Below are 13,399 nucleotides of genomic sequence, written 5' to 3'. Positions count from 1 at the left end.
CGTCCCTTGCCACGTGCCTTGCCCATTGTAAATGAAGTAAAATAGCTTACACTCGCACTATCAATGGCAAAAGGGTAATAAAAAGGAGATTAGAACCGTGGAAGAGGAAAACCGCAGTTCTATTTTTCTGGCCTACACCAGAATCTTATAAACAGATATATTTGTGTCTGAACAGTCAGGGAGACACTATTACTGTTTTTTTTTACGGAAAAAAGGCCAAAAGCTGGATAATACTGAGATTTGAACTGTGGAACTGCAAAACCACAGTTATAGTTATGTGGCCTACACCAGAATCTTTTAAACAGATATATTTGTGTCTGAACAGTCAACACTACTGAAGACATTTTATCTGATATTCTGAATTTTTTCAATTAATTCAATGAAAAAAAATTGATGCTGGTTTGTTATCGTCGTAATGGGGCTGTGGTGGACGACCGTGTTTCCAGATAATTTGGAACTTTCTAGATGATTCCACATCCAGGGGGGTATCCATTCTCATTATCAAAGGGGCGGGTCAGAACACTGACACTGTCAGCTGATTGGACCGTGCCGTGACACACCCCCTCCTGGTAACACCCAGCTGTCAATATATTCATAGATTATTAGTAGGAATAACAGAGGAGCGATACAACACAGAGATACAAGAGAGAAGTTCCAGAATTATCAGATTATGTGGAATATAAAGATTTACTAAAGCTGTGGTGTGCGGAGAGCTGACGGCTCCTCTTTACTGATCTTCAGCTCATCTACAACTTTCCACTTGACTTTTTCTTCTACTTGTAACTTTTTTTTCTGTCTGTGACTTTTACATTATCTCTTTCACAGCTCTGAAATCCAGGCAATAATCTGAAGAACTTTATTGCTGCCATAATGGCAGAAGAAAGTGATGTGCGGGGAGATGAGCGGTGCACAGAGGACGATCCTACAAGTAACCACCCCGGTGAGGAATTATCACTCGATAAAGCTGAAAAAAGTCACTTTTTTTTTTCATTCATCAGACATGTCAGGCAAAATGTATTTTTGTCCTAGTTCAAAAATGAGAAAGGTCTTAAATCTCCACCCCCCCCCTGTTCATTTGTAAGAGTTTTACATAGAACTCACTGTTGCTTTTCCCCCAACCCAGGAATTTTTATGACACCATAAAGCCTCAGTCCAGAGCAAGCATACTGGTACAAACTGGAAATTCCCTCCAATCCTATTGTTTAATTGTACAAACGTTTAATGTCGATTTTAATAATGCACATGACGGTCACAAACACAGGGACCACATTTTTGGAATGCTCACCTTTTTTCCAATTATAATAGTATATCTTGCATAACTGAGAAACCACCGGAAGCCCGGGAAATGGATTCTGAGCTTCTGAGCGTCATAGAGATATCATATTTAATATCCATCTTCATGAATATTGATGACGGCAAACATGATGTCTCCATCTTGGATGTGGGACCCCCCCACACCAAGATATGAAACCTGAAGGATTTCTATGTCTTGTGCAGCTGGGTGGGTTCACGGGACCGAGCCCCCGTGTGAGGTAAACACCATGGGTGTCTCCTAAGGTTTTGGCCCTTTACTAAAAACCAGAACGGCCATTTTAAGTAATTCTTCTCCGGGACGTCAAACGCATGCCCTCCTCGCTGCGTGGAAGAATCACATTTAATTTCCGGGGAGCCGTCCCCCCCACAGAATCTGAGACCATCACCACGTGGCACAGGTTTTGCTATCACTTATCCCTTTTATTTTAATAACTGTTTATGCATATATGTACATTGTCTCTTTTATAATATCTTGTATATCTTTTGTAAACACTGCCCACTTTCGGGAGTAAATCATTATTATTTACCAGCTTCGTTCGTCTGGTAGTATGTCGAGCAAACACGTTCCTCACCCGCTAATTCACGTTACCTAACGGGTACCCGATCCACCTGTTAAGCGATCGGTGGTGGCAGTATACCAGTATTTATGTGATATGGTGGTTTGAGGGTGGCTGGTCGGAGGTATATATACGTTCCTGGAAGGAACTGGTGGTATATATACGTCCTGTCACATCACGTGCCGCAATAGTCGACATAAATTAGAGCAGCTGCGCCCGGGCTTATTCTCGGTCAATACCGTGTTTGACCAGCAGGATAAGGGGGCGCCAGAGAGCTGCAAGGTCTGACCAAATTGGTGTTTTCTGACAAGACATAATAAACCTCAGCTGCTTCAGAACTCTTAATACCTCTCAGCTGCTACAGAAAAGCAAATACACCACAGCTGCTGTAGCACCTCATAATACACCACAGCTGGTGCAGCACCTCATAATACAGCTCAGCTTCTGTAGCACCTCATAATACAGCTCAGCTGCTGCAGAACTCATAATACCTCTCAGCTGCTACAAAAAAAGCAAATACACCACAGCTGCTGTAGCGCCTCATAATACAGCTCAGCTGCTGCAGAACTCATAATACAGCTCAGCTGCTGCAGAACAGGACACGTGCCCAATCGGCCTTTATAAACGATTTGTGGTGTTAGCTAGTTCTTTTAGCTTTTGTAGAGCTGGCAGTGACCATACTGAGGTATATATTTATTCCATGTGTTGGAATCGGAGGTGAATACACCATATACTCACTGTGAGTTTCCTAATATCCAGTAGTGTAAGCAGCCGCGGACTCGTCCATCACTCATCAGACACCTGCGTATTGTCCTGATGATTGGAGGCAGCGAAGTTCCTTCCCCCAATAAACTGGTGGCAGCTGTGGGATCTGCGTATTTTCTCCGGTGTCATCCGTCATACTAAAGATGTTGTGTGTGAGGAGCTGCCCACTTACTAAAGACTATGAGACTTTTCCATGACGGAGCACTGGTTCCGTCAATATTATTGTTATGTTTTATTAGTGATTTACTCGTTAGGTTTTCTATAGTTCTGCTTGCTCATCAGCATGTGCACTAATTTCACTTGTAAAGTGTCCAGCATTCCATTAATCTCATTAGTGATTTGTTTGCTCATCAGTTCAGCTTCAGGTATCAATGCTTAAGGCCCCGTCACACATAACGAGATCGCTAGCGAGATCGTTGATACGTCACGGTTTTTGTGACGCAATAGCGATTTTGCTAGCGATCTCGTTATGTCTGACAGGTAGCAACGATCAAGCCCCTGCTGTGAGATCGCTGATCGTTACAAAGCTTCCTGGACCATTCCTGGGTCGTTGCGCTCCCGCTGGGCAGTGTGCATCGCTGTGTTTGACACCTTATCAACGACCTCGTTAGCGATTCAAAACTGACACGTAGGCGTCCATAAATTGGACTTTACTTCCAAAGATCTCAGTCCGATCATGGATCACAATGCATGGACTAGCCGCAGGTCTCCCAACTGAAGCATGATATGCAGATATGAAGCATTTTCTAATCTGGGCCATGGCAATTCTTTTAGTGTTTTTACAGCATTTTCACCCATTGAAATAAATGGTGTGGTGGGATACATTAAAAATACGCACACAAAAATGTGTATATTTTATGCTGTAGTGTCCCTATCAAGGTGTGGATCGTTGAAATAGCTGCTGTGTGAAAGCGTCCCAACGACCGCTGAGATCGTTAGTTAGATCGCTGGGGCGGCCGAAATTATTCGGAAGTTCTGCATGTTTGACAGCTCCCCAGCGATCCCAAAACCATGACGTAATAACGATCTCGCTAGCGATCTCGTTATGTGTGACGGGGCCTTTAGATTCAGTGACAGTAAGCATACATAAGTCCAGACCCAAGATTGGTAATCAATGAAAGCAATCATTCTATTGTCTCCCAGCCACTAGCCCCATTGTGTGGATGGGGACAGTAGACACAGAGGAGCCATCAGCCCAGGGAGTCTCACATGCAGACCTAGGTGATGGGAAAATATCTCCACTAATGCACACTTAGCTGGGGGAGGAAGGGGTGAGCTCTTGTGCCCATTCAGGGGGCTGATCTCAGTGTAGGAGAAAGAGAAGCCACATGTTTTAGTCAAAGAGTTGTGTGGAAGGACATCGAAGGAATAGATGGATCGATGGGATATGGAGATCACTACAGACTGAACTGGATAAACGTGCTACAGTTGGGAGCAATATCGTTAGGATTTAAACTTTCTTAAAGTACTGTTCTAATGGATACCTGTGCTTCCATCATTTTTTCTGTCGTGTGGAGGATTGTGGACTGAGACAATTGTATATTTGCCATTTACCACACTACATATGGCATGCACTCGGTGGATAGAAGAATTGAGGGCTCGGGATACAGAACACGTCGTGGATATTTTCATGCTGGAACAATTTATGTCCACATGACTTAAAAGAATGGGTGGCAGATAGAAAACCACTCAGCCTGGACCAGGCTGCAAGATTTGTTGATGATTGGTCTGCTAATTGACCAGGGCTACATGGAAGTACAGCCCCTGCTAGTTGGGAACAGGAATTTACAGGGAGCAAAGCGAGACCCATGGACTGCCCAGAGGAGGAACTGCAGGGATTTCTGACTTCACAAAGAGGGGAAGGTTTCCCAAGCCCCCAAATATGGCTCGTGTTTGGGCGATGAGGGTTGAACTGCCATAACTGTGGACGCATGGGACACTCTGCCAGGGAATGCCAGGAATGTTCTAGCCCACATCATCTGCATCCCCAACCTGTGAACACTGTGCTGCAATGGGGCTGGAATGCTAAGGGAGAGAGGATCCCACTACCCAACCGGAAGAAGAGGCATATGTGGCACAAGTACAAATGTCACAGACTAGATGGGACACCTCCGAGTCCATTAACCAGCATCTGCAGCCAGTCTGGGCAGAGGGCATGGAGGCTGTGGGGCTCCGTGACTCCGGAGTCTCAGTCACATTCACAAAAGACCATCTAGTACCGGGCCAATGTATTGTCCTCGGCAGCCATATGTTAGTAAAGATAGCCGGAGGAGTAGCTTTGAACAGTCAGAAGGCATGATTACATTTACATTGGGGTCACAGTCATGGAATGGTGGATGGATGTAGGAGTAGTGCAGAATTTACCAGTAGATGTGTTGCTGGGAAACAATTTGGGAGCAGGATTGGTGTGCCAGTGGGCCAATGTCACAACCAGAAACCAAGGACTGGTTCACCCTGCATCAGCCAAGAGGGAAAGGAGCAGTCTCAACATGCGGCTGACTACCCCCCCACCAGTGGACAGTAATATACAAAATGCAATGACTATTACCATGAAGTAATGTAACCTGAGGGAGATAAATTACATCAGGGAAAAGGCCCAGGGACTTCGGGACACTGGTTCTACAATTACCCTGGTCAGCCCAGATATTGTCTCCCCAGAACACTATTTACCTGGCCGTCAAGTGACCATCCTCGTAGATGGGGGTCAGCATTCTGGGGTTGGTCGCAACGGATACAAGTTTGGTTCTCATTGAATACGTGTCGAGTTTCCCACGACAAACCGGGGATCAGGGGGAGGATATGGAGGACTCAGCAGGAGGTACAGACCCCTGTCTGACCTAAATAAATACAGAGTCATCATCTCAGGGCTTCCCCCATCGGGGAGTTGGCAGGATCTAAAAGATCATATTAGAGAAGCTGGAGAGGTCTACCATGCTGATGTACACCAGGGGGAATGGAGACTGTGGAGTTTATTCGCAAGGATGACATGGAATATGCTTTGAGGAAACTGGAAGTTTCGTTCCCATAAAGGTGAGACCTCTTACATTTGTGTTCGTGCTGAAAAAAAAGTGGGGGAGGTATGTGACGAGCTGCCCACTTACTAAAGACTATGAGACTTTTCCATCACTGAGTACCGGTTACGACCATATTATTTTCGGGGTCACAGAAGGCAGGGTTACTGCTTCAGGAGGCCGGAGGCAGGAGTGGGGCGATGCTGCGGGCCCTGGGCTCTCATAAGATGTTGGCACTGGTGAGCATAGTCCCCTTTCCCAATGATTGCCCTGAGTTGGGCTTCGGGAAAATGGCCACCGGAGGCAGCACATGTGCAGATTGAGACCCTGAGTCTGCAGGACAGCTTGAATTTATTTGGAACTCTATTGGGGTTGCTTACCCACTCTCTGGACTATCCTGCAACCTTTCATCAATCTTTCTCTGCCGTCCTTTTCCAGGGAGACTATCTACAGTGCCATGGGTGGTAAACTTCTGGATTATGCTGCACATCATTAATAAAGGAACATCAAGCCCGATGGACTTGTAACCTTGAGATTGTTGCTATTGTTCTACAATTTTGGTTCTCATGTCCTCAGACAGTTCTCTTCTCTTTCTGTTCTCCATGCTTAGTGTGGCACACACAGATACACAATGCAAAAATTGAGTCAACTTTTCCCCTTTACATCTGCTTTCAGGTGTGATTTTCGTTTTGACAATATCTGTTACTTGCCACAGGTGAGTCTGAACAAGCATCACATGCTTGAAAGAAAGTGGTTTATTCACCATATTCTTTAAAAATATATATAAATATGGTATCGCTGTAATCATACTGAAAAAAAAAGCAATTCCTGATTTGCTGGTTTTTGTTCATTCTGCTTCACAAAAATCAGAATAGAAAATGATCAAAAAATGTTTTGTGGTAAAAAATGATACCAATAAAAACATCAACTCGTCCCGCAAACAACAAGCTCTCACTTGACTTTGTTGGTAGAAGTATAGAAAAATTATAGCTCTAAAAGTATGGTGATTAGTGATGAGCGAGCACTAAAATGCTCGGGTGCTCGCTGCTCGGGTCAAGCAAATTGGAATACTCGGGTGCTCGACCCGAGCATGAGCCCAATGTAAGTCTATGGGAAACTCGAGCATTTTTCAGACGGCTCCCCCCAGCGGTCTTCAGAGGGCCTAAAAAATGCCTAAATTGATGGGAACAGTGCTCAAATGACATGGGAACAGCATGGGGAAGACCCCTGGAAGCATTTCTGACTCCCAGGCCATTGCTGTCAACAACGTTGTCTGAGTATTATGCCACTTTTACGGACTCACAATAAACCATACAAAAACGAAACCAAAATGGCTTTTCCTGGGAAATATGTTAAGGATCATCCTTTCCAGGGTAATGACTTGTATAGAAGGCAAAATAAATAACCAAAAACAAAAATGCACTTCCACACCTTGGGCTATGTTCACATGTAGCGTTTCCGATGCATTTTTGCACCTTTGCATTGCTTTCAACCAAGACAAATGCATTCACTGGGAAATTTTATTTTAACATTTTACAACCTTATCTGGCCATGTGGTGTGTGACGCATCATCAGACACATGCATACAGTGCTGAAAAGACATGGAAACAGCATGAGGAAGACCTCTGGAAGCATCTCTGACTCCCAGGTCACTTCCTAAAAGTGTGCCCATCATAAGTGATCCTTGGCGCATGCGAAGATGCCTCCCAATATTCACCTGTCATTGCAGACTTGCAACAATCACCATCCACGTCCTTGTCCCAGTGCAGCTCTCAGCTGTCCCTACCCCATTCCTTGGAATGCAAGCGCAAGTATGCAGCCAGCCACCCACCAACCCACAGTCTGCAATACTATACTGCTAAATTTTTTACAGCTGCTTGCACTTGAAATGTGGCCTTTTAGGCTCATGGAGGACGAAGCTGTCCACAATCTTATGGGAGCGGCGACAGGGTGTCCATACTCGGTCTCCAGCAGCCACTATTTGTCCCGGTGTCGTCTCCGCCTTCCTCAAGCACGGGTCCCACAACATTACCCGTGCCCTCCCCAGTGCACTCACTGGGAAGGACCGCCTAACCACAAACATGTGGAGAGGTGAATGTGGCCAGAGATGGTATGGAGCCAGTCCACAGCTTTTTTTGCTGAGAGTTGTATTTCACCACAGCCATATTCTTTAGCTCGGTGAAAGGACTGGCATAGAGGGAAACCGTATCTACTCTGGGTGTCATTTCTCCCAGGAAGTCCTCTAATGCAGGTTGTTGCAGAAGCAATGGCAGCCCGTCCAGCATCAACTCGAACTTGTCGGTGTTGCTTTGACACACAAACATCTTTCTTTGCGCATTTAATTTCATGACTACAGAGTTGGACAATGGCCTGATCTGCAATCCGGTTTGAGAAATAACATGCATAAGAACGTCCGATCCACATTAAAAAAGCAGCCATAGAGTGTCCGGGAACCTTCCTCCACACTTTTATTAGCCAGGGCTGCTTTTTGGCAGGAATCGATGGACCCACCTGATAATCGGAGACTCCTCCGGTGGGCCCTGGCTTCTCCTTCAGGAGAATTCATAGTGCTGAGGTGAGGCCATGATGATGATAGAGATAGAGACCACTATCTGCTTAGTTTTCTGTTACTTGGAATGCAAGCACAAGTATGCAGCAAGCCATCCACCCACAAATCCACAGGCCGCAATACTAAACTGCCAGATTTCTGGGCAGCTGCTTGCACTTGAAATGTGGCTTTTTAGGCTTGTGGAGGCGGAAGCTTTTCACGACCTCATGCCTCGTGTCCATACTCGGTCCCCAGCTGTCACTATTTCTCCCGGTGTTGTCTCTGCCTTCTACAAGCGTGGGGCCCTGAACATTACTTCTGGTACTTTTCTGTGTGAATTTGCTTGACTTCTACCAGCCTGGAATATTTCCAGTAAACTATGGTACGACGCCATGGTATTAGCACTGCCCCCAGTACCAGTAGCGAAGCCACCCCAAATTTCCTTCTCAGGAATTTTATTTGGTAGACTGAGTGGCTGCCCAAATACATTTGTTTCTTACAAAGGAGCTGAAGATAGAGTGGCAGTAGGTGCAAGTTTCTCCAGCCTGTTAGATATTAGATGGTGAACGGCAGAACATTGGATCAGTGGTTAGAACTGAAGCCTTGCAGCGCTGAGTTCAAATCCCATCAAGGACAACATCTGCAGGGACTTTGTATGTTCTCCCTGTGTTTTCGTGTGTTTCCTCCTCAGTAAGAAAGCAGCCATAGAGTGTCCAGCAACCTTCCCACACACTTTTCTTAGCCAGGACTGCTTTTCGGCAGGGTTGGACGGTCCCACCAGAGAATCCTCGGGTGGGCCCTGGCTTCTACCTCAGGAGAGTTCATGATAGCGCTAACTTTGCAGCTGCTATGGGGCTCTTGAGCGGGTGAGAAAGGTGAGCCCTCAGAATCAAATCCTCTGGTGGGCACAATGTTTTTCAATCTGAAACAGCTTCTCAGTGGGAGTTGTATTTCACCACAGCCACAGCTCAGTGAAAAGACTGGCATAGAGGGAAACCGTATCTACTCCTGCTGTCATTTCTCCGTCACCAGGTTCTGCCCATTGTCACACATGACCATGTCTGGCAGCGGTGAGAGTCACAGATCAGGCTGCTGTGTTACAGCTTTGAACAACTCTGCAGTGCTGGGCGATTTGTCACCTAAGCATTAAGCATGTTATCTTCAGCACAGCCTGTTGCCGCTTGGCCAAGGCAATGCTGCAGTGCTGTCAGCTTGTGACTGATGTTGTCATTTCGGAGATGAAGGAGGAGGTGCATGAGCTGAACAATGTGATTACATTGAGGTTAAATTGGTGACGTTGTTTTTTTATACTAAAGAAAGATCCTATTGTTTTGGGTTTTTTTACATTATTTTTTAAGACAAATGCATTCACCGGTTAATGTCATTTTAACATTTTACAACCTCATCTGGCAATGTGGTGTGTGACACATCATCAGACACATCCTGTTTCATTTATGATGGAGGGACTCTGAAAGTCATAAAGCCTATTTTTATAGGGCCATCAGACAGCCCTTACTATTCTTAAAAGGCCAGAAGTCGGCCCTCGCTATTGTTAGAGACGCATCAGCCGGCTATGCTTTGTTGTTCTCATTATTAACAAGTGGGTCTCCTATACTGTTGTTGCGTATGCAGTGACTGCAATGGCTGCCAAAAATTTGGACGCAACCCAATACCCCTTTGAAGAGACATAGAGGAGTGTCTCAGTAAAAAAATTGTTCCCATTATAAAGGAGCGGGTCTCCTATAGTGGTAATGCCCATGCTGTGACTGCAAGGGCTGCCAAAATTTGGGAAAAACCCCACTAAGAATTTAAAGACACATAGAGCAGGGCCACAGTAACGAAAAATTCCCATTAGAAAGGAGAGGGTCTGCTATACAGTTATAGGGTATGCAGTGAGTCCAACGACTGACCAAATTTAGGAAAAACCCCACTAAGAATTTAAAGACACATAAAGGAGGGCCACAGTAATAAGTACGACATGTTCCCATTAGAAAGGAGAGGGTTTGCAATACAGTTATAGGGTATGCAGTGAGTCCAACGGCTCACCAATTTTAGGAAAAACCCCAATAAGAATTTAAAGACATATAGAGCAGGGCCACAGTAACAAGTACAACATGTTCCCATTAGAAAGGAGAGGGTCTGCTATACAGTGAAAGGGTATGCAGTGAGTCCAACGGGTGACCAATTTTAGGAAAAGCCCCACTAAAAATTAAAGACACATAGAGCAGGGCCACAGTAACGACAAATTCCCATTAGAAAGGAGAGAGTCTGCTATACAGTTATAGGGTATGCAGTAAGTCCAAGGGCTGACCAATTTTAGGAAAAACCCCAATAAAAATTTAAAGACACATAGAGCAGGGCCACAGTAACGAAAAATTCCCATTAGAAAGGAGAGAGTCTGCTATACAGTTATAGGGTATGCAGTGAGTCCAACGGCTGACCAAATTGAGGAAAAACCCCACTAAGAATTTAAAGACACATAGAGCAGGGCCACAGTAACGACAAATTCCCATTAGAAAGGAGACGGTCTCCCATAGTGCTGGCCTATGCAGTGAATGCAAGGGCTGCCAAAAATTGGGAGGCACTCCAATGCCCCTTGGAACACCCTTTAAAAAAATGATGTGGGTGTTGCATCACGGACCATGGTCACCCTTGTGATATGGTGGTAGAGGATGAGTATGAGGAGATGGAGGAGGACAAGAGCAAATAGCCAAAATCAGGAAGCGTATACCCATGTGTGGGTGTGAAGACGTGCATGGGAATACACCCCCGAAAAAAAAGACACTGGATTTGAGTTTATGTTATGCTGCTATCATTCGGTGGTGTTGAGAAGTCTGGCCCAATCCAGCCCTTGTTCATTTTTATAAGAGTCAACCGGTCAGCATTTTCAGTTAACAGACAGATGCGCTTATCAGTTATAATTCCACCAGTGGCACTAAAAACCCGCTCTGATAAAACGCTAGCGGCAGGGCAGGCCAGGACCTCCAAGGCATAGAGAGCCAGTTCATTCCACGTATCCAGCTTGGATACCCAATAATTAAAAGACACAGAGGAATCACGGAGGACGTTGGTACAGTCGACAAGATACTCTCTCAGCATCTTCCCAAACTTTGCACTCCTTGTGAGAGTACCCCGCACCTCAGGGCCTGTGCGATGGGATGGACTGAGAAAACTTTCCCAGAATGTTGACTGTGTTCCCCTGCCTCTGCTGGATTGAAGTTGTGTCTCTCTCGCCTGTACTCCTTGGTTGTCCAACGAAGTGTGCCCTCTGCCGCCAGCATTTTCTGATGGGAATTTTTTTAATAGTTCCGCAACAAGGGCTTTCTCGTACTGCCCCATTTTTGTAGACCTGTCCGCCTCAGGATTAAGAGATATAAAGTTCTCCTTGCAGCATGGGTCTAGAAGTGTCACCAACCAGTAATGATTGTCATCAAAAATTTTGAGAACGCGAGGGTCATGGGAAAGGCAGCGTAACATAAACTCAGCCATGCGTGCCAGACTGCTAGCAGGCAAGACTTCCGTGTTCTCACCAAGAGGATGACTGACCATGCTCTCCTCCTCCTCTCTGTCCTCTGGCCATCCTCACTGAACAAACGGTATGACAGTTGTGCAGGTAGTACCATCTATAGCGCATGAAACTAGCTTCTGTTCTTCCTCCTCCTCCTCCTCTTCCTCATTGTCACCCAATCCACGTTGGGATGAGATGAGGCTTGGCTGTGTGTAATCACCCTGTATAGTTCCTTGCTCCATCTCATCGTGCTCCGCCTGCAATGCATCCTCTTTGATTGTGAGCAGAGAGCGTTTCAGAAGACAGAGAAGCGGGATGGTGACGCTAATTATGGCGTCATCGCCGCTCACCATCTTGGTGGAGTCCACAAAGCTTTGGAGGATGGTACATATGATTAAACACCTGAACAAGGAATGTATAAGCGGGGCCCAATTGCAAAACTAGACAACCAACAGGAGATTAGACCCCTAAAATATAACTTTTATTCGAATATGCTAAAAAGGACTCAGTAGTCACCATAACAACAAACACAAAAACAAGACAAAATGCCAGGGAACAGGGATAAGTCACACATCAGTCAGGAAGGATTACGGGCTCTATCTGTCCCTATTTTGTCCCTAAATTCTCTCCCTTCCTGACAGCGGAGGTTGGCACCCTAATTTTTGCTCCGTGGCGCCCCCGCTCAACGTCGGTGTCCCTAATATCCCTGGTAAATATCTATCTTTATATTTAAAAAACCACAATCGTGAATAAAAAATAGAGAAAAGTGAACGTACAGATTAAGAAGCCGACAATTCATCATAGATATGCATTTAAGGAGACCCAAGTCTGTGTATTGCGACAATAATAATGGCCCTGGGAATTTTTAGAAGGTAAGATTTGTCTCAAGATAGCTGGTTTATTACATTCATACACAAGCCAGCATATACTAAATAACCAAAGCTAATAAAGCTGGTTCTGTTATATATGAGACTAATCCCCAGAAGTAATGCCCACAGACCGGTATCACATGTGCATCCCGCTCGTCGATATGAGGGATCATCAATGATAAGTGTTGCTCCCTATCTATTTATATGATATCAGACTGTCTTTGTGTTCAATAGTGGTGTGCTGCGGTCCCCTATTAATTGGGACAGGAAAGTCGAGCGAGAAGATGTGGGTGTTTGTTGTGGCACAACTTCAGCTTGCCCACGGCCTCTGCATGCACCATTACCATCACGTCCAGTTCCTCGTCCCTTGCCACGTGCCTTGCCCATTTTAAATGGAGGAGAGTATCTTCCACGTTCACTACAAATGACTGAATTTGGAGCGAACTTATATGTGATCCGTGTGATGAACAAACCACAGTTTTAAATACCTGGCCTGTAGGTAACTATTTTGAACAGCAAACCGGTGTGAATTGCTTCACTGACACACTGAAAGAAATTTTTAATGGAGGCCAGAAATGGCAGTATTTTCTGACAACGTATATGTGATCCGTGTGACGGAGAAAATACAGTTTTAAATAGCTGGATTTCTAGCGCTGTAATGTGGAAAGGACCTGGCTGTATTCTGCAGAGCCAACAAGCAAATGGTGCGGAAAAACGGTGTTCTCTGGATTGCTTTTTAAGCAAATAATGAGGATTAAGATCCAAAAAAAAGTATTCCTGGCCCCTGAGACCTGGGCCTATGTATAGAAATATCTAACAGCAGCAGA

General features: G+C 45.2%; 1 protein-coding gene across 1 annotated transcript in view; it reads left to right on the top strand.

Annotated features, from left to right (window-relative positions):
• LOC141264817 (uncharacterized) overlaps window positions 1–13,399 on the top strand; it is a 184,493-nt gene that overhangs the window by 49,214 nt on the left and 121,880 nt on the right. Inside the window, exon 2 of the mRNA XM_073677161.1 lies at window positions 826–940. Coding sequence (XP_073533262.1) covers window positions 871–940 — 70 coding nt within the window. The 5' untranslated portion in view covers window positions 826–870. The remainder of the gene's footprint in view (window positions 1–825; window positions 941–13,399) is intronic.

This window comes from Phyllobates terribilis, unplaced genomic scaffold, assembly GCF_046119375.1.
Source record: "Phyllobates terribilis strain yellow unplaced genomic scaffold, ASM4611937v1 Scaffold_4__5_contigs__length_816908805, whole genome shotgun sequence".
Lineage (NCBI taxonomy): Eukaryota > Metazoa > Chordata > Amphibia > Anura > Dendrobatidae > Phyllobates > Phyllobates terribilis.
The sequence above is the reverse complement of the archived record's forward strand: the minus strand, read 5'-3'. Positions and strand labels throughout refer to the sequence as shown.